Source organism: Boleophthalmus pectinirostris, unplaced genomic scaffold (assembly GCF_026225935.1).
Source record: "Boleophthalmus pectinirostris isolate CB_2022bp ecotype Guang Dong unplaced genomic scaffold, ASM2622593v1 HiC_scaffold_19, whole genome shotgun sequence".
NCBI classification, from domain to species: Eukaryota; Metazoa; Chordata; class Actinopteri; order Gobiiformes; family Gobiidae; genus Boleophthalmus; species Boleophthalmus pectinirostris.
The window spans coordinates 26,955,145-26,980,359 of NW_026571140.1; the positions used below are offsets into that span (position 1 = coordinate 26,955,145).

General features: G+C 39.5%; 3 protein-coding genes across 3 annotated transcripts; 2 read left to right on the forward strand and 1 right to left on the reverse strand.

Moving 5' to 3' along the window:
* The first annotated feature begins 1,227 nt into the window (after window positions 1-1,227).
* Window positions 1,228-6,467, forward strand: LOC110172885 (immunoglobulin-like domain-containing receptor 1). The gene is made up of 9 exons (XM_020938842.2): window positions 1,228-1,449; window positions 2,998-3,168; window positions 3,245-3,394; window positions 3,572-3,691; window positions 3,988-4,134; window positions 4,236-4,358; window positions 4,479-4,648; window positions 4,736-5,314; window positions 5,827-6,467. The coding sequence occupies exons 1-9, from the start codon at window positions 1,404-1,406 to the stop codon at window positions 5,863-5,865; spliced, it is 1,545 nt and encodes a 514-aa protein (XP_020794501.1). The 5' UTR covers window positions 1,228-1,403; the 3' UTR covers window positions 5,866-6,467.
* A 759-nt stretch (window positions 6,468-7,226) lies between these two features.
* On the forward strand, window positions 7,227-18,639 carry tmem39a (transmembrane protein 39A). Its single transcript, XM_020938798.2, has 9 exons — window positions 7,227-7,509; window positions 9,465-9,669; window positions 11,092-11,314; window positions 13,659-13,742; window positions 14,210-14,364; window positions 14,807-15,164; window positions 15,960-16,147; window positions 16,564-16,684; window positions 17,439-18,639. Exons 2-9 carry the CDS (start codon window positions 9,557-9,559, stop codon window positions 17,676-17,678), a joined length of 1,482 nt encoding a protein of 493 aa, XP_020794457.1. The 5' UTR covers window positions 7,227-7,509; window positions 9,465-9,556; the 3' UTR covers window positions 17,679-18,639.
* Window positions 18,640-19,661: 1,022 nt separating this feature from the next.
* LOC110172942 (serine protease 23) lies at window positions 19,662-24,276 on the reverse strand. Its single transcript, XM_020938901.2, has 2 exons — window positions 24,056-24,276; window positions 19,662-22,210 (listed from the first exon to the last, which is right to left on the reverse strand). The coding sequence occupies exons 1-2, from the start codon at window positions 24,070-24,072 to the stop codon at window positions 21,043-21,045; spliced, it is 1,185 nt and encodes a 394-aa protein (XP_020794560.1). The 5' UTR covers window positions 24,073-24,276; the 3' UTR covers window positions 19,662-21,042.
* Between the last annotated feature and the right edge of the window lie 939 nt (window positions 24,277-25,215).

Consider the following 25,215-nt stretch of genomic DNA (forward strand, 5'->3'; position numbering starts at 1 on the left):
GGAGCCTTAGGGGTGGAGCCTAGTGGCTCATAGCCAGGTGGCCTTTGTGGCCTGATTATTCTTTGTGTGGAAGCTGTAGGGGGTTGATGCCATACAGTTTTTTGACCGTGTGATCAAGATATTTTGTGTATTCTTCAGTTATGGAAGCTGCATCTACAATTAAACCTCATAATCAATATTCTGTAAGTTTGGACATTGAATCTTTCAGTTTTCATCTTAGACACATGAGTCAAGCTAAAGCCACACAGCCCTCACAGCTATAGTGGCAGACTGGAGTTAAACTGCCACTACACACACTCAGCATGAACACAAACAAGATTACTCTATTATACACCTGTCCATTGTTTAAAAAATAAATAATGTGAGTTATTGAAGGTGAAAATTCAGGTGTTATTTTTAAAATAGTTGATTGTATTATATCCTGGTTTTAAAATCTAACCATGGTTCCAGTCAGACATATACATGCTAAAACATATTCTGACAATTATACAATCAGAACTTATGGTTAGATAAGCCCATATGGGGGAAAAAACTTCAGTAGAGTACATAATTGTATTTAATTGATTTCTAATAGGCCTATGTCTTAAAGAGCCCATATTATTCTATTTCTGATCTATGTTATACCAAAAAACAAACAACAACAAAACATCTCCAGGAAAAATAGCTGATAGCTAATGGAGGTCAATTAAATACAAGATCAAATTGCCAATTGCCAAATGTTTCTTCATCAAAAAATATACCCAGAGTTGTGTTTTGTTTCATTCACACATGTTTAATAAGCAATTCCTGCATATTCATGTGGCAATACAGGAAGTGCTCCATTATGTTTTTAAACTCCAGAATCATTTGGATGATTTCACGCTTGGAACTGCCAATTTCTGCTAAACAAAATGTAAAAGGTAGCTGTTAACTTCATGAAACAAGGTGAAAAGAGAACATTTTGAATTTTGGATATGTAGGTACACTAATAATAATGGGTTAATCAAGTATGAATGAAACAAAACACAACTCCAGGTATGTTTTGATGAGGTAACGTTATAACAAGAGTCATTTTTGAGTAATACAGGACCTCTAACAGAGCCAATTATTGCACTTATTGTTGTTTTGTTTTAACAGGTCACATCTTGTTTATCGGTTCAGGGGGTTTCTGAGCGTCACCAGGATGAGTTCACCTGTCACCTGTGCGCCGGTGCTGCGTGGTTGTTTCGGGGTGTGGCCTCCGTTCAGCAAAGACTCTCTCCGTGGACAGACGCACGGGCCAAACAATGAGCAGCACGGCTTGATTCACCTGCCTCGAGCTTTGTGCCGGAAAACGAGCTCCTTTTGTGTTTTCACTTTTCCCAGGGCGTTTGGATTTGTGAATTTTATCTGTTGTTTGGTCTCCCTGTGGCTGTGTTTTCAACATGCGGACTGTAGCTGCCGCGATTCTGCTGCTGTCGCTGATATCAGGTACATTTTATCTTATAATAATAGGAACATTTATTGAAGGGTTAGGTTAGAAGACTTTACAGACGTCATGTTTGTAGATTCGTAAAATAAAAATAAAGAAAACAGCATGTACACTTTACATTTTACACTGATGCGACTCACCTGCAGGTATCGATCACGTGATATTTTTATCTCGACCAATAAATCCTGCTCGTACCGTAATTGATTCATACATTTGATCAAAAAATCAGCCAGAACTATTTGTATATTCTCCAAACAATTTCAATTATGACACGCCTGTTTTACTGTCAGATATGTATAGCCCTTCCTTTTATATTCTTACACATTTTGCTTTACTAATTTCACAATGAGAGAAAACTCAGCCCTTGTCTACTATTGTTCCAAAGATTTAGAAACTATTAAAGTCTTTTTCTGACATTTTTCCTTGCTTTTTTGGCGTTTGCGAGTTTCACTGAGACTTCCTGTGTCTTTGTCAGTGCCAGTTTTTCTGGTTTGTCCGCTTTTACATGAGCTCCTCACTCCAGTTTCATTCAAGGCCTGCTGCTTCTCTGGGCCACACACAGGTTAGCTAAGGCTTAGGCTTAGTCGAAAAAGAAATGATTTTCACAACCTGCTTATTATAACAAACTTTTGTCATTTGAATTGAATATTATTAAAACAAACTCAATTCTACCACTGTTGTCTGCTGTTATAATCTAAATGTAACATAAAAATGTAACCCAAAATACAAACTGAATACAGAATTGGCAGTGAAATTAGGCCTATAAAATATCTATCTATATTAATATCAATATAAGATGCAAAAATATCTGACATACATTGACAAAGCATATAAGGTATCATAACTTTTTAGAGAGCCTATATTAGACTGTGTTAAATGTTGTTATAATGTTGTTTGCTCATCAAAAATATTCATTCACACATGCTTAAAACAAACGCTGCATATTTAGGGGTAGGAGTTCTTGTTGAAAATAGAAAACTCTCTGTTACATCTTGTGATGTCATGCGGTAATACAGGAAGTGCTCCTCTGTATTTTTAAACTCCATACACCTTCATTAGAATCATGGATGATTTCAGCCTGGGGATTACCAGTCTCTACTTAAAAAAAAAAAAAAAAAAAAAAAAAAAGGTAAAAGGCAGAGCATTTTGAGCTCTGGAGATGTAGACAGACGACTATTAAAGGGTTACCAAACATGGGTGAATGAAACAGAACACAGCTCCAGGTATTATATTATAACATTACTTAAAGCTCACTCAATTTTGCATAATATAGGATCTTTTAATCAGTTGTTTATAGTTGTTTAAATATACTTGTATGTCCTAATTTTTCATATAACATTTGCAGTTAAATGCATCAGTGGATCTAAGTTGGTGTATTAAAACTTTTTGTTATTCAGCTGCTTTTTCAGCAGCACCAAGCACCAATGAGGTCAAAGTACCCTGGACAGGACAGCAGTATTTGCTTTTTTAAAATCTATTTATTTGTATTTATTTTTTTATTAATAAATATGTGTTTTTTATTAAGTTTGACTGTCTCTCTTCCACAGGGGCAGTGAGCATCCAGGTGATCGTCCCAGAGGTGGAGAGGAGCACCGCCCTGTTCGCCTCTGTTACTCTGCGCTGTGATTACTCCACCTCCTCGGGTACTCAGGACGTCCTGGTCACATGGAAGTACAAGTCCTTCTGCAAAGACCCTGTATTGGAATACTACTCCACATGTGAGTCATTCATTTATCACTATAGGTAAAAACATGTTTGAATGGTTTAATTGAGACTATTATTTATATTCTGTAGCCTACCAGTCAGCCCAACAGCTGGGCCAAGATCCCTCCAATGACTGTCCTGACAGCCAGCGCACTGTACGCATTGTGGTCCAGAAACGCGGAGCCAATGAGCCCACTCTGGGGGCTGAGTACCGCAACCGCAAAATCACCATTTTAAACAGTAAGTTTAGACATTGCAATGGAAACGGTTTCACTTTCACTTTTTATGACTGTCAGAACAAACAATATAGCACATGAGGTTTGTAAACTCACTGGATATGTCCATAAAATAAAAATGACATTAAATGTGATTTAAATGGTTAAATGGAAATGTTATAAAGAGTTTGTGCTTTGGCAGAGGCGGACCTGCAGATCACAGAGGTGATGTGGTGGGATAACGGAGTGTACTTCTGTCAGGTCGATGCACCCGGAGACACTGTTGGAGACAATGACAAAGAAATCAAACTCATTGTTTATCGTAAGCCACCTTTTTGTAATATAGATGTGGTTTATTTTACATAATTTGGGGAAAGATAATTTTAAAACCAATGTTTACAAGCTGGAATTTGAATTTCACAAAAAATATCAAATAGTTGGCAGGTTGTTGAAGATCTGATGTCTTTAATGCAGGACAATACAGTATTACTCAAACGTGCATATGTCACTCAAAATACTATGTTGAGTAAGCTAACAATAAAGGGAAGTCTTTATAAGATTTAAAGGTCATGAAAGTCCCTTTCACTTAACATGTTTCGTGTTGTGCCTCTGTTTCAGACTGGCTCACGGTCTTGTTCATCATCATCGGGGCCCTGCTCTTGATGCTGCTCTTCTGTATCTGCTGCTGTCAGTGCTGCCCACAGGCCTGCTGTTGCTATGTCCGGTGCCCCTGCTGCCCACAAAAGTGCTGCTGCCCTGAGAAATGTAAGGACGCTCTGTTCACTTTGTGTAGTCTACTGCAGTCTAGGATTAAGAAGTCCTTGATATAATAATGTTTCTGACATAATAATAATGTTGTGTTTCAGTGGTGATGCAGCATCGTATGATGAAGGAGGCACAGAGGGCCATGGCTCCCTGGTTGGGAGGACAGCCAGTGTACGCTCCCATGAGCCAAATGTCATCTCAGATGAATCCTCTTCTTTATGCAGGTACAACTGTTTTTAGTGGCCTCTATAATGTTCAACACCAATGGCAATAAAACTGATGCCTCTCTGGGGTATTTCATAGAAAATATATTGACATTTTATAAATGTTTATTTTATTTGTAGGTTCAACTTCAGGGAAGAGCATCCCACTGAAGCCCATGCCCCTACCCCCTCCCCAGTCATCCGCCTACAGCATGCCCCCGCCAAGCTCTCGCAGCAACAACACAAACCAGATGCTGGACTACTTGGAGAACCAGGTGAGGGGGATGGACGTCAACACCCCTCTGTTGCAGGTGAGCCTCTGTCTGCTCTGTTGGCTTTTTAAAGTCCTTTTGTTGTCTTTGTAAACAGAATGTAACTTTGTGTCCTTGTCCCTCCAGGCACAGCCAATGCCTCCTCCCCACATGCAGCAGATGCCCCCTCCTCCACAGCACATGCCCAATAACATCCCTTTCTCCCCTGGACCTCCAAGCATGCTCTCAGCTCTGGATGATGCTCCAAACGAACGCCGGGTAATCACACTCCCTCCAATCAGAGAGCAGAGCAGGGCTCCACCAGCACCCAAAACGCGCCCTCCGAGCTCCAGCGAAAGCAGTCGCAGTGGGTTTGGGCGTAATAACGACCGCGGGGCTGGTGGTAGGCGTTACCCTTCACCTTCCCGCTCCAGGGGTATTCCCAGGAGTTACAGTGAGGAGTCCCTGGATGGGAGGGGCCGCTCAGGGGGCAGAGGGGGCATGGATCGACCTCGCTCCAGATCCAGAGACGACCTGTTTGATGCCAGGTCCCGGAGTAACTACTCCCCTCCTGCAACCCGGAGGTCCCCAGGATCCTGGAGCTCTGATGAGGACAGTCGCAGAGGAGGAGGGCGAAGGGGCGGAGCCTATGGCGACAAACCGCCAAGCTACACTGAATATGAGCCGGGCCAGAAACCAGGGGCACGGAGGAACGACCGCTATAATGTAAGGCAATCACTGCTGTAGGCTATGTTCACACTAGCCCTAAAGTGTGCTACAGAACATCACCATCTGATTTATTCATGATTATTTGAACAAGTTCCTTTTGAAAGTGGTTTTGTGGTCTAATAACCACAACGCAACAAGCATCTCCCAACAGATGCCATTCAAAACACTCCTATACCTATCTACAGTGATTTTAAAGTGATATTACTACAATTACTATATCACATAAAGTTTTATTTTACCACAGTGAAGACTTTTTCTGGCTTGGCACTAAAATGGAAAAGTAGCCCGAGTATTCTTAAATGCCATCTTCAGGAAAGTGGTTGTAACAGAAGCTACTTTTTCTGAATCTTAATGAAAGAAAATTATGGCACTTATTGCCATCATTACCATGGTATGTTTTATTGTTTATTTTGGATAAAGTATGAAGGTTTGCTTTCTGAACATAGTATACAGCATGTTTCAGAATGTTAGAGAAATATAAGTTACTAAAGTTAGTGTATTTTTCTTAGGACAACCGCTCTCGAACTGGCACCAGTGTCGTCATCTGAATCGTCAAGCTGTGAATCTGTGAAGGTTTTTTTAAGAGCATCCACACCTCAGAATGGACTGGGAGCTGTGATAGGTTGTAAATATGTATGTAAAAGAGTGAACTGTCATATCTTTTTAATATGTATCTTAAATTAAATATTGAAGCTCTTTATCAATAGTTAGTAGTTTGTCAAGTCCCTTCACACTGAGGTACTTTCTCAGGGCCATTTAAAAGCCAATTAAAGATAAATGGTACAATAGGTTTTATGCCTTCCCTTGGTAGCCTACATTTGTAGTTTTATTTTTGTTATGTAAATAGTGTTTTCAAACATTTTAAATGAAGTTGCACATTAAATGAAAATGCCCTGTGTATTTCTGGAAGTGCTTTGAATAAGTGTCTGTTACTGCATATCAGTTTGAAGTTGTTCTTTCTGTGAGAAATGTTACAAATTACATTGTTCCACAGGCTGTAAGTTATTTGACCTAGGAATCAAGATAAGTTGTTTAAGAGATGGATTAAGGAACATTTTATTTAATGTTTAGTGCATATTAATGATTTTTTACTAAACGATAACTGTTTGCACTGTACATTGTGTTTGAATAAATGTTTTTTAAAAAGGAATTTCACTTTTTATTTGTTTAGCACTGCATTCTAGCATATTGGGTACCACTCACTTTATTTTAACTGTTTCTCTAGATAAATAAAATATTCAAAAAGCTATTTTAAATGCAATGTAGTAGGGTGACCAGATTTTCAAAATAAAAACCTGGGACATCCTTGGATTGGGCTGGTTAATAATAAAATTGTAACATTAAGCATAAGTAAGGAAAATTGTTATGCACTCTGCACTACTGTGAGTCAGTAGTCATAGTTTGTCTTTGTGTTTTGGTCATTTTTAAGCAGCTTTTCTGTATTTTACCTAAACAAATGATAATGTATGCCTCTCTTTACTGTTGACAGGGATCAGATTGGTCAAAAATAGGGACACCTGGGACATTTCTTGTGTAAAACTGGGACAAATCAACGGTTTGGGATAAATCTGCTGAGACAGGGGACACAGGGCTCAAAACTGTGACTGTTCCGAGTAAATAGGGACTTCTGGTTACCCTAAATATGAGATGTATTGCTCTATAAAGCCTTGAAAGATGTTATACGAGGTACGAGCCATAGCCAGTGAGCCAGCTGAGTTGTAGCGCTCATTGGACAATCGTTCAAAGATTTCCGGTAGTATTTTGGTTGATTTTAGATAGCCGTATAAATATTGCTGCGCTGAAGGTGAAAACTACGGCGTTTAAAGGACACATCTGAATTTACAAAACATTTTAGATTTTTTTAGTCAAAACAAACTGCGACTGTGCGAACTGGAGTCGCCTGGTGATGACGTATGGGGCAGAGGAGGTGCGCGTTTGCCACGTCGGTCTCTGTGCAACGCATTTACACTGTTGCTTCTCCTGCTGTGTGCTAACTTTTACTGCCCTATTTATGCATTTAGCTGAACGGATAGGGGACTTTGAGTGAAGCCGGTGTCGTACGAGGTGTTTGTGCGAGCAGAAACGCTGTATTTGAAACGAAAGGGGCTGAAAAATGCACGGGGTTGCTGCTGGTGCTGGAAGCCACACGACAGACTGATGCATCCTCGTTTAGTTCACCCCCCGTATGTGATGTGAGTACAGCGCTCTCTAAACTATTTACATTTTAATCTGCACACATAAACTCTTTTTACGTAACGGTGTCTTGAAAATATACCCAAGCGCTCACATGTAAAGTTTAGGTCATAAGTTTCCGCGGTTTGCAAAAATGACTACGCTCCCTGATGGCTGCCCCCTTTGCATGTCATAGCAAGTCTGTGCAAAAACGTCTCATCTGTGTTCCCCAAACATACAGCCAAGTCAGCCCAACGAAAAACTTGATATCTCGATTCCCTTGAAGCCTTTATTGCACTTCCACAAAATACCATCCAGGGATCCCCTTGTCATGTCAGATACACTCGTTCCCCTGCATGTTAGTTCCTGTTTTCATTTTTATCAGTAATTTCACAGCATTTGACTTTGTATGTGAATTATTGTTCCTTACACTTCTTGCTAATTTGTACATTGTTTAGTTTGTTTTTATTTGTAAAATCAACTGCCAGAAGTAATATGCCAAACATTTTAGATATTAAAAGATGCTACTGTTATGATTCATTCAGATTCAGTTTGAATAGCTCATTGTAAATAATCCCAATGGAAACTACTGACTCTCTGTTCATTGTAGCTATTGATAATAAGTCTTAAATGTAGATTTAGATTTCTGTATTACTCACTTTCTTTCATTTGTGTGCTGACTCAATAAACACCTCCAACGGATGGTTCCCCAGTCTGACCCTGAGAAAAATCAACTTCATACAAATTACAGTAAACAGAAATTAGTTGGGCAACTGTATAGATAGTCAAAATATTCACTTTTACTTTTAACCCTCAGTTGTTTTCAGTCTCTTGCATCTAAAATAAATGGAATATCTTGCATAATAACTTGGGTTAAAAATAGTATGTCTTATGTCTGTATGGCATTTAACAGGTTTTCTGATGTTTCAGGGCTAAACGGGTCAGTGTAGTTGACGTGTGAGGAAATGGTGGCTTACCACCTGTGCCAGATGGGTTCCTCGGGGAGACTGTGGCAGCTTGATGGGGGTTGACGTGACACAGTTATGTCAAGATAAACTTGTCATTTATGTCATGTTTGGACAGATAAAACTGCCTCTGAGGCCGAATGGTTTAGGAAAAAGTATTGCTATTAGATTTATGTTTCAGAATAAAGATTCAGTTTACAGATCACATTTTGAACATGTCCAGAAGCAATAGCACTTGAGAGAGCACTGAAAGAATTGCTAAACTAATATTAACATGCATATCATAATGTGTTTGTTTGGAGAGGTCTAACCTACTGGATTATCAGGTTTGATGCACAATAAGACACCATAAAGAAAAATGAATATAGTTTTACAGATCACTGTATTATATTAAATAATTGCATTTCATTTTTTGAGAATTGCAATCTTTTAAAGTGTGATTTTTTTTCATTTATTTTGCAGTTATAGTTCCCAGCTGCCTGCCTGCATTAGCTGCAATATATTCTATATTTAAAAATTTTGTTTCTCTCTTCCTTTATGTTTTGTTTATGAGCGATGTGAAAACAGCTGTAGGATATTGTTTCTTTGACATCTCAAGGGCCACTGAACAAACTGCAACAAACTGTTTCGCTGAGTCAGTGTAAAAAGTTGAGCATGATACAGATAAGTCAACACTTCAAGGTTATTTTTTCTACAACTTTATAAAACCATGTTTTAGGCCAGAATGTGTTTCACACCATCAAGTTTTAAATAAAGATTAAGTATATAATATACAATCATCAGTGCATCATCAGCAGCAGCATTTTGTCTACCATCCTTTTGGCAGTTTGGAGCTCTATGTGGATACATACAAGAACAGTGCATCCTCAATATAATGCCACTCAAAATCCTATTCGTATCATTAAGAATTTTGCATCAAAATCTCATTAAACAAATCTTTATTATACTCAAGGGCACAGTCTTAATTTGTGACTACTTTCTGAAGTTGTATGCTTTGTTTCTCTTTGCAGTTTCCCTGGTGTTTATGGTGACGCAGTGAGGACAGAGGGGCGTGTCCCGGAGGCTGTGTGGGTGGGCGTGGTTGCCGCGGTAACTGGCAGCCATGCCCGGGGGTCGCAGGGGTCCCAGCAGACAGCAGCTCAGCCGCTCTGCCCTGCCCTCTCTGCAGACTCTGGTCGGGGGTAACCTGGGCAATGGCACTGGCATCAGGAACAGGTACACCACATCCTTTATTCACAAATATATCACGGAAATGATGGAAACTGACACACTGTTGTGATCACAGCATTATCATACAAACTGTGGAAAATTTTTGGCTCCAAGACCTTAAAGCCGTTATGATCAGATATCCGTGTGTGTGTAAACGCTCATTCAAAACAATGGTACTTCCTGGATATGTGCATGACATCTGCTCCTGCACTTCTTTTACTTCATGGCTGCCTCTCACAAACATGTTTTTGTTTATAACTGGAGGAGTTTTGGCAAATTCTTCACTGTAACATAATTTTGTATAGAACTGGTGGCCAAATAGAGAAAGCCGTTTGTAATCATTTTAGGGAGTTTCTATGATTGTACTATGACATCAGTTATTGTACTTGCAGTTAAGTTTAATCTTTTCTGGTTGCTCTTTTAGTACACCATTTTTGGTTTCTTGAACACAGACTGTGAGATTTGGGAACAAAAGCCCTTTATAGCTCCTTTTTGTTCCTCCAAATTACTTTTATATCAGTTCCTTTTATTGACTACAGAATATGTGTTTCTTTCTTTTCTCCACCCTGCTCATATACTGCTTTATACATATCTAGGGATTGTGTCATCACACCATCACAATTTTCAGTTGGCCCAATGGTTTTTCATGTTGAATCTTGAGCTTTACACTTGGGTTGCAAGATTAATCACAGTCAAATCGAAGAACCAAAATTTTCTCCACAAACAACAAAATATCCTGGTGTATTCTGCATTAAAACTGTTAACCTTGTAGTTTACCATGTTAAACTAACAGGGTAACACATGTGTGAATCTTGTATTAGTTTGTCAGTTCATATTTCAGTCTTTTTTTTTTCAGTTCTCCTGAGTGTGTTTAAAATATGAGCATTGAACAGAATCCTGTTATTAAAACATAATTTGCTAATGTAGTTGGAATTGCATTGTTAAAACAATCGCAATTGGATAATTTTCCCAAATTTTACTTACCTAATCAGCCAGAACCACACGCTTTGAAAAAACTTAACAAAGATGAGTGGATCTGGAGATGTGTCCTAGCTCCCTGATTTCAGAGCATGTGATTGACACATTAACCAATCATGGTGTTTTTACATCATAAACCAACATGGCTGCTTACACATTAGAAAGGACAAAAATCTATATAAAGGACTGAGAAACACTGCAGATTTTTACAGAATCAACAATCTAAGCACCAAACTATTACTTATTTCAGGTAAAAGAAGTAAAATATTTTGTTCTAACCAAGAATTTTCGAGAGAAATTTTCTGCATTTGCGAGACACGTGCTACAAATTAACCATTGTGTTTGGGTCATCAAAAATTTGGACTGGCTGGTCAGGCAAAAATCCTTCGGTCCTACTTTACACTCTTCTCCTCTTGATCCTGATCTGACAGTTGGTTGTGTCCTCTCCAGGAACAGTAACGCTCTGGGGCTGTCGGCTCCGCCCCTCTCGGCGCTCATCACGCCAGAGCCGGTGAGACACTCGAGGATCCCAGACCTGCCTCTAGACAGCAGCCTCCTCTTCGAGTTCCTCCTGTTCCTCTATCTGCTCGTGGCCCTCTTCGTCCAATATATCAACATCTACAGAACCGTGTGGTGGTACCCCTACAGCCACCCTGCGGCGTCTACCTCACTGGTAAGAACAGCTGTGCCAGTGAACAAAGTACAGCTGCAGATATAGAAAGAGAAAGGTTTTGTTGTTGGTTTTGTTTTAAACGCGTTTATACCTGAGGTTGGAATTATCTGGTTTTGTTACATGACACGTGATTTTGATATTAGTTACTTACTCTCTATGGGTATCAGAATTAATAAAAATTAAAATTATTACCTCTTTTGAATTGTAAAAAATCCTCAAAAGCAGATACATAGTTAGGGGTGGTCCAAAATAATTTTTTTTAGCCAATACTGATAACCGATATTTGCTGATGCCAATGTTTAGCTTTTAAAATCCATAGCGAGGCCCAAAAATTGATCTTCAGTTAATTTGTGACCATTACTTTAACTTTAACTCACTGAAGGGAATTGGCCAATTCTACGTTGTAACATAATTTTTTATAGAACTGCCAAATAGAGAAAGCTGTTTTTAATCATTGTAGGGAGATTCTATGATTATTCTATGACATCAATTATTGTACTTGCAATCAACTTTAATATTTTCTGGATTCTCTCCCTTAGTGTAAGTAGTACACCATTTTTGGTTTCTCAAACACTGATGCAGTGAGACTTGGGGACAGAAACCTTTTTGTCCACCAAAATTACTTTTACATCATTTTCCTTTATTGACCACAGAATATGTGAACAAGATTTCTTTGTTTTCTCCACCCTCCTTTGGTTACCAATTTTAGCTTTTAAAATCCGTAGTGAGGCTCACAAGTTTAGCTTCAGTTAATTTGTGATCATTACTTTAACTTTTCACTTTTAACAAATAACAAACTGTATTTATCAGGAATATAAAATGTGTAAACTAGAGCCCGACCGATATATCGGTTGGCCGATATTATCGGCTGATATGGGCACCTCGAGGCATATCGGCTATCGGCCGATATGCTTGCTGATAGGGGCCGATATTTCACGTGGGCATGTGATACGTCGTTAAAAATCTTAGACTCTCTACATTATGTTCATTTAATCGAATTTACAGACAGATAAATGTCCTAATATGTGGCTCCACATCAGTATTTATCTACTGAGTCATTTATCCGTGCGTGTGTCCGTATTGTCCCTGAACACACCATAGAGTCGCGTCACTCACGTGCGTTTGTTTACATCCGCAGACACAGATCCAAACATTGAGATTGTATTCTTTATACGGACAATCGGTTTGAGTCTGAATTAAAAGGACATTTATTAGTGCAGATTTGTGATGTGAGAGGAGCCTGTATGAGCGGTCAGTGTTGGAAATATGTCGACTTTGAAGCTAGTTTTAGTCATTTGTTATGGGTTAGCTGCTGTAGCTCCCGCACATAAACAGGCTGTTTTCTATTGGTCTATTGTAAAGTGACCAGCACTGATATGTAAAGGAACTGTGAATAGACGTGTGAATTATGACATTCGCGCATATAATTAATTACCGCGGCGCGCAGCATTTACGGCTAAAGGCTAATAGCGGTAGTTTCTTTACTAGTTATGGGTCCGTCGCGAACGAAATGACTCTTCGAGCCGGTTCTTTGAAGCGAACGACGGGAGCCTGATCCTTACGAGAGCCGTGTTTTCTCTTTCTCTCACTTTTTTCTGTTCATGCCGCGTGCAGACTCGTGGTTTGACAGCGGCAGCGGCTGAAAACGAAACTTTGAGAAATTTGCGTGCATATTTGGCTGTAGTTTAGCATAAAATAAATAAGTCCTGGTTTAGACCTTTTTCAGTCCTGGTTTAGACCTTTAGACCTGCTTGCAATAAAACAATCTGAAGAGCCGCTTGGGAGCCAAAAGAATCAGCAGCTTTTAGTGAGCCGAGCCAAAAGAGCCGGTTCTCTAAAAAAAACTGGAATACCCATCACTAGTGTCTAGAATGTGATGCAAAAATGCCATTAAGCCAACCTACTGTCTGTAAATATGATGTAAAGAGGCAGAATAACAATAAATGTTGCCTAAATAAACCCAATTTAAAATCCATCAGAGCCAAACCTAAGTTTTTTAAACAATTCAACATTTACAGTTAATTTTTACATCACTAAATATATTGGCGATTATATTGGCTATCGGCAGCTCCAACTCCCATTATATCGGTTTCATATCGGCCACAGCAAAATCCATATCGGTCGGGCTCTAGTGTAAACATATAGCCATATAACACTTTTCTATTTTCATTTTGTTTCATTAGTTTGTTCAAAAAGGGCTCTCAGAGAGCAACAATACTAATCAGGTATCTGCATTTAGATATTGAATCCCCCCCACCCCTATATTGGCTTGTGGAGTGAATTTTTTTTTTTGCCTAAATATAATCTATGCATTACTCAAAATCTTTCTCCTCATTTCTTGCAGAACTTTCATTTGATGGATTACCACCTGGCGATTTTCATCACAGTTATGTTGGCCCGCAGACTGGTGTGGACCATAGTGTCAGAGGTGAGTCACAGGTTGTGTGCTTGGGCAAGACACTTCATCCATTTTACTTAGATATTCTGACCTCCACATTCATATATGAGTGGGCAATAAAAGAATAATGGATTTAATTTTTTAGAGCTTTCTCTTAGAAGATGCTATGTAAGATGTTTATAAATACAAATATTCAGTGTGGTACATATGTATCATTCCTGGTGGGGGATAACAGTACAGTAACAGTACTTTCTGGCATTAAAATTATTTGTCTTGCTTTTATTTATTGCAAACTCTGTACCTGAATAACATGCATTGTTTTCTGTGAGTGATGTCGTCTCAGCAAATCTAGCCTGTCTTCATGGACTTAGATTAGTGTAATGCCATTCTGTGGAACATTTCCATGGAGACAAAGTGGGTGGACCTTCTCCCAGAAAAGTTACATAGTGCACCTTTAATGCATACATTTTGCTGACACTCACACTGCTCTTCTCCAGGTCTCCCAGAGTATTGGAGGGTCCCTGGTTCGATACATGGTCCTGATCACAGCTCGTCTCTGCCTCCTGACCCTGTGCGGCTGTGTGCTGTGCTGGACCCTCGTCAACCTCTGCAGGAATCACTCTGTGCTCAACCTGCTCTTCCTGGGATACCCGTGAGTTGTCCTTTGTTTGGTTAGGGAGTGGACAAAGGCTTGGACCTCAAATACTCTTTGTAGATTTCAAACTGGTAAAATATTACAGTGTAATACTGCAGCTTCAATACGTTTAATTTGCTACAGTGTTGTCATTATTCACAAAAGTTTATCTTTAAGGAGTCACTTTATACAAAAAATGGCTTTTATGAGCTTCTTACCATGTTGTGATGATCCTCCCTCAGCGCTGGTTTACCTGCAGTTGTATTTTGAGTGATTTGTGCATTTTTCATGAAAACTTTATCCCATTACCAATTAAAATGCATCCACGGTAATCATTATTTAAAAAGTCACATTGATGTGGGCTTGGACATACATAAATAAAATACACAATGACTTAACCATGATTAAATCTCTGTTGTTTTCTGTTATTCATTAACTGTCTTCTTTTCCTTTGCCTCAGGTTCGGGGTGTACGTCCCAATGTGCTGTTTCCACCAGGAGGGGGCAAAAGCGCAGTCGCCCTCCTCGGACTGTGAGTACCCCGAGGATCACCCGCAGACGGAGCTGGCCGAGACCCCGTTCTTCAGGCCACGGGACTTTCTCTTTCTGCTGCGTGAAAACCTCCGGGAGCAGTTCTCCAGCCCTCCGCTCATGCCCACCCACAAATGCCCGCCCCCCATGCACTCACACACCCCCGACATGATCCGCGCCGAGGTGGAGGAGCTCAAGAGCGACTTCAACAGGCGGATCAAGGAAGTGCTGTTCAACTCGCTCTTTAGTGCCTACTATGTGGCCTTCCTCCCTCTCTGCTTTGTCAAGGTGTGTATGACGGTATATTTTACATTAACTATAACTAGCTATAGTATAATTCAGACCTGTAGCTTTATCTGCTTTCGTTGTCGTTACAAATATAGAAACAAAAAGTATAGTAGTAGTCCATTTCTTGTAGGGATGCAATGATACAGTTATATATACTGTTATAATAGTTCAGCTGTTTTCTTGCTGCATCTGAGGAGGATGCCGAGGTAACTGTTTTCCTTTCGGACCAAAATTAATGACTACATCGCGCGCATAGAATCACGACACCAGTATCGAACAATTTGATATTATATCAAATATTGTTGCATCCTTTGTTTCTTGTGTTTTAGTGGTTGGTTTTGGCTTAACATTGTCACATTACATTAGACTAATTAAATATGATGACTGATTTACTCTGCATTTGCAATTAATCCTTTAAAGCTGCATTGTGTAACTTTTCAAGGGGAGGGTCCATCACCCGCTTGTTTCTATGGATATGTCATTGCTCTACCTGGGATATTCCACAGTATGGTATCACATCTTTTTATCATCATGGAAACCAAACTAGACCAAGTGACACGTCAGATCTGAGGAAAGGCAATCCTGCTCAGAATGTCAGTTTTTCTAGGTATTTTTGAGCTATAAAACCACCTGTAATTTAATAAATGTAAGGTAGAGCTGTTTAACCTTCCAGGCAGAGTAATGACATAGAAACAGGACGGACACCCTACCAAAAAGTTACATAGTGCACCTTTAACATGACCTTCTTCTAATGATAGCTTCTTCATTTTCTCTCACCTCCTCCCTGGTCACCAGAGCACCCAGTACTACGACATGCGCTGGTCGTGTGAGCACCTGATCATGGTGTGGATCAATGCGTTTGTGATGCTCATGAGTCAGTTACTTCCTCCGAGTTACTGCGACCTCCTGCACCGCTCAGCCGCTCACCTCGGACGATGGCAAAAACTGGAGCATGGCTCGTACAGCAATGCCCCTCAGCACATGTAAGTCTCTATGGGTAAATACTGTGGGACATGGAATAATAAGGAGAAGGTGCTCGTTAATTTTGCAACTTATTTAAATAATTTGTTATATTTTGATATGTAAATAAGGAGGAAATATTGTATTTAATGACCTATTACCCATAAAATGCTTTCAAAATGTATTCTCGTTTGTTGTATCTTGAATTTTTTTTTTTTTTATTCTATGACCGTAAAAAGCTAAATAGGAAAATGGTATTCTTCTATAATTACAGTATTTTCTTGTTAGATTTCCTTACAATTATTGTAAAATATAAAATTTATTCCTCAGTGATGGTGCCTGTGGTGACCAGACAATGAATCATTATGTGAAGCTTAAATCTCGTAGTGATGTAAATGTTAATTGTGTGTTGTTGACGTATTTTGTGGTTCATTTTCAGGTGGTCAGACAGCACCATTTGGCCACAGGGAGTGCTGGTGCGACACAGCAGGTCTCTGTATAAAGCAGTTGGGACTTATAATGTTGCTTTGCCCTCCGATGTGTCGCATTCAAGGTTTTATGTGAGTATCATTAAACATTTAGCAGTAGCATGTAATGAGTTTGTGTAAAGAGCCTGTGCTGGATCCTACATCAAGGAGTAGTTGGTATAAAATTGAAAATCTAATCTCTAAGTACACTCTAGGCTATTCTGTGGAATCTATGTAGTTTTAAAACCAAACTTGATAAAATACCTAACAGTTTTATTATTGCTGTAGAAGTTTTCCCCTTGTCCAAGAAAGGGTGGAAGTAAAAGGCTGGAGACCAACTGGATGTCTTAAGCAGGAGAAGTTTATTTACCACCAAAAATATGGGCCCGAGGGGACTTGAAAAGTCAACATAATATGATTTCACAAGTGAACATAGTATGGCCTTTGAGTGTTCAAGCTCCTTGACTCTGCTTCCAAAGGAGAAGGTTTATAAAGCAAGTGTAGTGAGACTATGAAGGCACCGGTTAGACAGCAATATGCCACAATTTAGATAATATTATGCCAGTGGTATGCCAAGGGAAGATAATCGTGTTACTATAGCTCCTGTGAGTCACTGAGAGATGTACGTGAAGGATAAATTATTTAATTCTCTTACAATTATTATTGCTTAATATTACATATAGATTTAATCTCTGCCAGTCTCTGGTGAGTACCTTTTCAATTTTCTGGGTACTTTTTGGATACCTTTTTTTGGCACTTATTTCTGTATTAAAAGGGAAAAATAGATTAATCTCTGATGTATTTGCCTGAAAAAAGATCTAATGAAATCAAACTTGTGTGTGTCCAGTTTCTGTTCCATAAGCCGTTGCGGATCTTGAACCTGTTGATCTGGATCGAGTCGAGCGTGGTCCTGTACCAGCTGTATTCTCTGCTGCGGTCCGAGCGCTGGAACCACACTCTGTCTCTGGGCCTGATCCTCTTCTGTAACTATTACGTCCTGTTCAAACTGCTCCGCGACAGGATTGTTCTGGGGAAGGCCTACTCCTTCCCCGTGCCCCCCACCAGCCTCGGACTTAAGTCTCAGTGAGAGTCCTCCTTTTGGGCCTCTGTACCCCAGGTGGAGATTAGGGGACAATGTGAACTCATAATCGTGTTTTGATACGGTTATATTTTTAATGTTTATATATATAAACCTATTTAAAAGAATATTTTATTTTGTATACTGTTTCAAGTTACTCCGGGCATTTCCGTGTTGACGACATGAGCATGTTGTATTGTGTTGGTGACAGGGACATCGGGAAATGCCAGGAGATGACTTTCACCAAAGATCTTTTAAGTGCAGGAGGCCAATCAGAGAGAGGGCCTGGCTGTTCAGAGCAAGTGGTTCAGCCTGAAACCTTTAGTCCCCTTCAGCGATTTCAAACTAATTCATTTGATCAAACTCCTTTGGTACTCCTGACATTTGCCTATGTTGGGATCACAGCATTACATTGTATTCAGTGTATTATTGCTTTAGTGCCTGCCTATTCTGCACCCTGGGTTTTTTCACATGTCCAATAACACCACCTGCTTCCTTACATTGCCTTAACTTCTGTCTGATTGTTCCATTGGCTGCTGCTCTGGTCTGACCAGAAAAAAGTGCTTATTTTTGTCGCTAAAAAGCCTCATCCTGTTTTTGTTTAGTTTTTTTCTTAAACCATCGAATGGTATTGAAAGACACACAGTGCATTCAGTCTATTTTATTTTTCTAGATTGAACCAAACCTCAAGTGGCTAAAGATTTCACATCTAACGTGGTGCCCACTGTGAATGTTTCCTTTTTATTTCAGTGGAGTTGAATGAAAACTGATTTTCAATAGTGACATGCCGTGTTACCAAAATGGTGTTACAGACAGGTGTTACAAGTTGCTCTGCATGTTGTTACCTTCTGTTTAACCACATTTTTATATTAAGTGGTTTTGGTGAAACCTCTGCTTTTCATGGATCTACTTCTGTTTTGCATTTCCCACTGCAGTATTTTTGTCAAATAAATTACCATATTTCATTACATTTCATCTTTATTTTGAGAGGTCTCTAAAATTAAACCACTTGTATAACTGAGTGCCTCATCTGTAACGGGTTGTTCGTGTGCTCCGTAAATGCCATAAATGCGCCCATAATTCAACTTATTGGGTGCTTCTGTATTGTTTTCTATACATTCAGTCATTTCAACTTGAATGCTGGTTTACTCATCTACATTTGATGGTGCTGTTGACTTGGCATGTTTCTGTTTTTGTTCAACTTGAGGTGACCACCGAGACGAAAGTATAATTTTGAAATTGGTATAAATATTATGTCAACTGTGTCGACTTCTTAATAAAGTTCTCAAAGTGGCTGGCAGGCGTTTTGACCTTTGCCATGTGCCAGGATGGTTTTCAAATCTTTGGTCTTACACATTTATTCAACAACTGTATTTGAACAAAAATTAAGGCTGCAACTATCACTATGAATAATCGTGACTAGTACAACTAACTGAATACTTTAATCATTGTTAAGGTACACTTCAAGGTTAGGTAAAACATGTGTAAGGAAATTTGTCCTCTGCATTTGACCCATCCTTCAGTGTCGCTGGAGCATCTTCGCAGAACACTGACCACCACACTGCATGCTCAGGGACACTTCTCCATGATCTTGTGGTTAGGCTTGGTCAGGATTACCTTACCTGGGGGATTTTACAGGGTGCATGTTTTGGGTTTAATTGTTAGACTGTTTAACCCAACCCTAACCCAAAACGTGGGTTGAATAGCCTATAAAATGGCATGCATTTGAGTCAAAAGATGTTTTTATCAATACAATAGCAGCATTATTAAAACTAAATAGCAAAAATAATGAACAAGTCGTGATTTATGTAAAACGCTTAAATCAAAAATGGATTACTTACAGTCTGTAGTCTGCATAATTTACAATAATCAGGTTTAAATTGAATGTAACAAATCTCATTGTGCAAAAGAAATAACCATTTGACTAGATGACAAATACATATACTAGTCGACTACTAAAATAATTGTTAGTTGCAGCAAAAGTACAAAACATGGTTGCTGTTGTTTATTGCATTCACGTGTGTTGTCTCCAGACTTGACCACCAGAGGGAGCCAAGTGTTTATACATTCTTGTAATTGACTTCTGCCAAGCTCCCGTGAGAACATTACCCAGTCCACACACATTTGAAAGTCAAGGCACCTTAGTTTGCTTTCATACATTCAAATGCATCAGTAGAAATTTATTACAGTGCAATCTCAGGATACAGTTTAAATGATGCTCCACGCACAGTTCAGAGGTCAGCCTGTAAAATCTGAGCAAGTCTGTCAGTTTAATGTCTTTATAGTTGTTTTATGATGGTAAGAAATCCTCTGACTGTTCTGGGTGGAGGTTCAAAGGGACAAAAAGAATGTTGCAGCAAATAAGAAAATAATAATTGAGATTCATAGGTGCAATGTGTTCGTTTTCTGGTGCCATGGTCTTCTTCAAATGTCGTTAAACTTCTTTTTCTTGCATTTATTCCATTCCAGGTGTTATTGCGAAAAAAAAAAAAATCTTTAAAAAACATACATTCGTTCTTTGAGCAGGTTTGCCACTCCACAGATCTAACCTATAACTTGGCCCGGTCGCACTTCCTACTTGTCTACATGGAGATGGGTAAGTTTGGTGCCATACGGTGGAAACTTCTAGGCAAAGAAATCATCTCCATAGAGACAACAACAGAAAAGTTACACAGTGCACCTTTTAAAGCTGCTCCCATAACATCATACATATACTTACAAGTTACAACCTCTTTCTAATTACTTCCACATAAACTAGACAACAATCCAAACAAAAAGGCACTTATGCATACTGTACATTCTATATTATATTTATCTACTGTTTACTGGTGTCTCACAAACTTGCAGCTTGCCATCAGGCTCAACACTTATACCACTCTTTTCTTATCTCTGGCTTGGGCTTTATTGTAATTCTCACAATAATCAGTGCTTGTTCTGTGGCTGATGTCTTAACCAATTTAGGTTAAAGGTCCTATATTACACAGAATTAACTCTTGAGAGCTTTAAGCCATGTTATAATGTTGTTACCTCATCAAAAACGTATCTGGATTTGTGTTTTGTTTCATTCACACATTTGACCAACCCTTAATTATCAGTCTGTTTACATTTCCCAAGCCACATGAAGCAGTAGTTTTCAAGTTTTGTTCAGTAGAGATATTATCCAAATTGTTCTAGTGAAGGTGTAGGAAATTTAATAACACAGTGGAGCACTTAATATGCAGGATTTGTGTGTTAAACATGTGTGAATGAAACAAAACACAACTCCAGGTATGTTTGTGATGAGCAAACATATAACATAGATCTGAAAGTAGCGTAGTATGGGCCGTTTAAATGCATTTCTGTTCTCTTCTCGTCTTCTGCTTCTTAGGTCTTCTCAACCTTCTCTACAGTCCACAAAGTTCCCCTTGATCCAGTAGCAGATTTGGGCATATTTTAGAGGAGTGATTCGGACTGCCACATTGTAGTCCTGGGAATCCCCTTGCTTCTCCACCCACTGATGGCCAGAGAAAACCCCTATGATTTTGCGTTCCCATTTGCCTCGTCGGGGGTCCCACATGCGGGCATAGACCCCCGACCCACTGGCCCCGGGCTGAGCATCGCAGTGCTGATACAACAGGTCAGGGGTCTCTTCACCAGCCGGGCAGAAACGGTAAACCAGATGCCCCGGTCGATCATTATCAAATCCAGAAAAGTGCACTCTTCTTCCAGGTAGTCTCTGGGCAGGTGGGCTCACTCCTAACTTCATATGATGACGTTTATGGGGCTTTTTCAGCTCGAGGAGGGCATAGTCATAGTCCATGCCAATGTCGTTAGCGTTGGCTTTTATCCAGCCTTTGGGCACATGAGTACGCCTGGCACGAATCCACTGAAACTTCATTTTGTCATTAGTTGGAGGTGCATACGGTGAACTAGCGTGATTGGTCAAATTTAAGAAGAGATTTGTCGATTGTGCGTCACGATTTTTGGGTTTTAGGAAGCCCACTCGGAGTCTCTGAGCTCCTTTCACGTAGTTCTTTCCATCGTGGACACAGTGAGCCGCTGTGAGCACGTGCCTGTTCCCCACCAGAGTCCCAGAGCATCCCGTGGACAGTTTAACCGCCACTGAAAAAGGAAACTGGAGCAAATAGTCCTGGCCCGCAATACTAAACCTCCCATCATGCCCAAAGATCTGCCTTTTCCTCCTCACATGCGCCTCCCTCTTCCCCCGAGACCTCGCCTTGTAAAGCATAGATGTATCAGAATTTGGATTGTAGCCATAGATCCCAACAGAAGTCGAGGTTAGACTCCCGTTTGAGTGAAGCGTCTCGTAGGATAAAATATTTCGGAGGTCCCAGTAGCTCGGTTTGGGGGCTTTCCTATGGCAGTCTGGGTCACAGGAGGAGCTGACGTCCAAACGAGCCTGGGACAGGAAGTGGGGGGCGGGGCCGAGTTCAGTCTGTTGGGGGAGGACCACCGGGACCCTCTGGAGCACCCATTCTTGGCGAGACCAGCACCCAGGGAGAAGCAGGAAGAGGCCAAGCACAGGGATGAGGGATGGAGATCTGCAGATAGTTAATAAAGAAAAGTATTTAAAAACATCATATTTTTATTGCTCTGTGTAACTTTTCTGGTGGAGGTTCTGTCAAAAGCTTTTTTATCTTCATGGAGACCAAATCAGACCAATTTACAGTCAGAATGACGGTTTTTTGAGCTGTAATTTAATAAATGTAAGGTTGTTTCATATTATAGTGTAGAACATTCCAGGAAGAACAATGACATATCCACAGAAACAGGCAATTGATGGACCCTCAACCAGAAAATTTACACAATGCATCCAAAAAGTATGACTATTTCTTTTGCAATGTTTCTATTTCTTTCTTGAGTAAGATGCTATCATTTTGGAGATCTGAGCTGCTTTTGTTTTGGCTGCTCTACCCGTGACTTTTTGTTTCAAACTATTTTGTGTACTGAATGATATGAGGTATTTTGGAAATGTCTGTCTCACTTTGTTATTAGATAAGACGTAATGTGTTTTTAATAGTCATAATGATGACAGTTGTTTGGAAAAACCACAATGTGATCTTGCTTTATTATTTTTACACAATCGTTTTAGAGTGGGTCTGTACCACTCAGAACTTTGATTAGGCAGTTCTGTTACCAGTGGAGGAAGCCAAAGAAGTAAAAGTAGTAAAGTAACTTGTTAAGTAAAATGTTAGCTATCTGTACTTCAGCAAATTTTTAAGTGGATACTTATTACCTTTACTTCACTACATTTGAGAGTAGGTATCTGTTCTTTCTACTCCATTACATTTGTGATCTGGACAAAAAAGTAAAAGTATTCTGAAACCTGTTGAGAAGACAAAGGAGATGAATTTTAGCACATTTGTAATTTGAGCAAACAAAATATACAATTAAAAACAGCAAGGAAAAAATGTTACTCATTTGTTTCTGTTGAACTAAATCCAGCCCAAATCTGTATAAAAATCACTATTTTGAAGCTTTATAAGACCTCAAAAACTGTGTGAAATACTTTTTACTCTTTAAGTACATTTTTAAACAGGTGTTTTAATACTTTTACTATTTAGATTTTCATGTGATACTTTTACTTGAGTATTTATTTGCTCCGGTATCTGTACTTTTACTTAAGTAACAAAATTGAGCACTTCTTATACCAGGGTCTATTACTGGAGACCAATAACATACATCATGTTAATTAAGCTACATGAAACAATGCTTTTACATAATTTTACTGTTAGATCTGATTATTCATATATGGTTACATTACAGAACAGCGAGACAGACAGAGATATTTTGATTTTTTTTTTTATCATGAGAGAGATATGGCAGTCATAAACTTCCTCTGTTTTTAATAGTGCAGTTTTGACAGTCAGGGCAAAGATCGGGCTTTAGGCTCTGATGGAAAATTCCAGCATGGCCCCAGGGACTGCTATACTGCATCAGAGGACAAATAACACCAACTCTGGCTTTAAAATGACTGTATGGATCAGCAGCTTAGCCAGAGGAGATTGTATGGATCAAGTAATAATATAGGCCACTATAAGAACAATAAGTTATAGGACCCTTAATCTGCAAGAGTATGACAACATGGCTAACTTTAGATGAAATGTGCCATAATATTTTTGGCCATGGGGTTTATTTTAATGTTATTACTAGGCCTAGCTAATTACTTCATAATGTCTCAGCAATTATGGGGTTAATTCTTTCTTTTCTGGGTTATTAAAAAGCGTTCAATCAGCACTATTAACTTATGATGACTATAACCTTGCTCATTTGGGCGTAAAACCAAGTAAAGCCACGTGAAGCATAGAACAATGTGATGTGAAATAACGCAGTAAAGTGGGTTAGTGGTTAATCTGCGGTTTGGTCACAATGAAAACTTGACTTACGCAGCTGAGGAGCGCATGACTGGAGCAGGTGAGGAGCCACAGAGCAAAACGGATCCCGGTTTAAAAGTTTTTGTCTACTTTAAGCTCTTTTTTAAGTTCTTCCTTTATTCCTTTTCCTTCAGATGACTGTGTTCCGTGGCAGAGCGGAGGAGAGGCGCACAGCGGAGGAGCGCAGCGCTGGTCCTGGGTCAGTCATGGTGCTCGCGTGAACTGAGCGAAAGATGCGCGAGCGCCAGCGCACGGAGAGATGGTCACGTGACACCACTCCTCCACTTTACATCTGTTTTATTTCATCGTGTTTTGATGAAGCCAGTCACGTTTTAGAGCATTATGCTTTCACTGCTGATTTCTTTAGGGATTTTATTGTACTGCCAGTCATTAGAAGGATGATTGTGGATTATTCAAACTCATGAAAGTCATTTGCATTTATTTCACGCCTGCATAAAAACTTGACGAGTTTAATTTAAAGGTGCACTGCGTAACTTTTCTGGTACAGGGCCCGCAACCTGCTTGTCTCTATGTTCTTATTTCCTGGAATGTTTAGTAGTACAGCATTTAATTTAACTAACTAGCTCCAAAATAGAGACAAGCATCCACATCACATCAGCCAAGTTATAGATCAGATCTGTGGAGAAGTGGACCTGCTCACAGTAACAATGCACGTTTCTGTGGTAGTTTTGAGAAATAATAAACATCTGTAATTTAATAAATACAAGATATATTTGTTTACTGTGATACATTCCAGGCAAAGCAATAACATCACCATGCAGACCCTCCACCAGACATTGCATCCAAAAATAAGAATTAAACTCAGAATTTGTTATCTATATTTGCACGAAACATAAAAATGCCTGCTTCCTGTTTTCAACTTGCATGGATTTTCAGTGTTAACAGAGCCTTGACATGATGTTTTGTTGTGAATGGGACAGACAGACAACAGCTGATAGGAGACTGGGCCAAACCAAAGGCCAAAACAGGACAGATGCGATGGAGGAGGAAGAGAGGGATGAGTGGTGATGATGCACAAACGGATGAAAAACAGTAACAGTTCTTTGTTTGTTTGTGTTTTAAGGCTTTGACCATGACTTGTCTTCCTGTCTCTGCACTGACCCTTTCCCATCCTTTATGTTGGCAGCTCAATCCGTTTCCCCTCTCACTAC

Coding starts and splice junctions, on each gene's coding strand:
- LOC110172885 (XM_020938842.2), top strand. CDS start 1,404: ATGCGGACTGTAGCTGCCGCGATTCTGCTGCTGTCGCTGATATCAG. Junction 4,135..4,235: donor GTGCTGCTGCCCTGAGAAAT/GTAAGGACGCTC, acceptor GTTGTGTTTCAG/TGGTGATGCAGCATCGTATG. Junction 4,649..4,735: donor TCAACACCCCTCTGTTGCAG/GTGAGCCTCTGT, acceptor TTGTCCCTCCAG/GCACAGCCAATGCCTCCTCC.
- tmem39a (XM_020938798.2), top strand. CDS start 9,557: ATGCCCGGGGGTCGCAGGGGTCCCAGCAGACAGCAGCTCAGCCGCTCT. Junction 15,165..15,959: donor TCCCTCTCTGCTTTGTCAAG/GTGTGTATGACG, acceptor CCTGGTCACCAG/AGCACCCAGTACTACGACAT. Junction 16,685..17,438: donor TGTCGCATTCAAGGTTTTAT/GTGAGTATCATT, acceptor GTGTGTGTCCAG/TTTCTGTTCCATAAGCCGTT.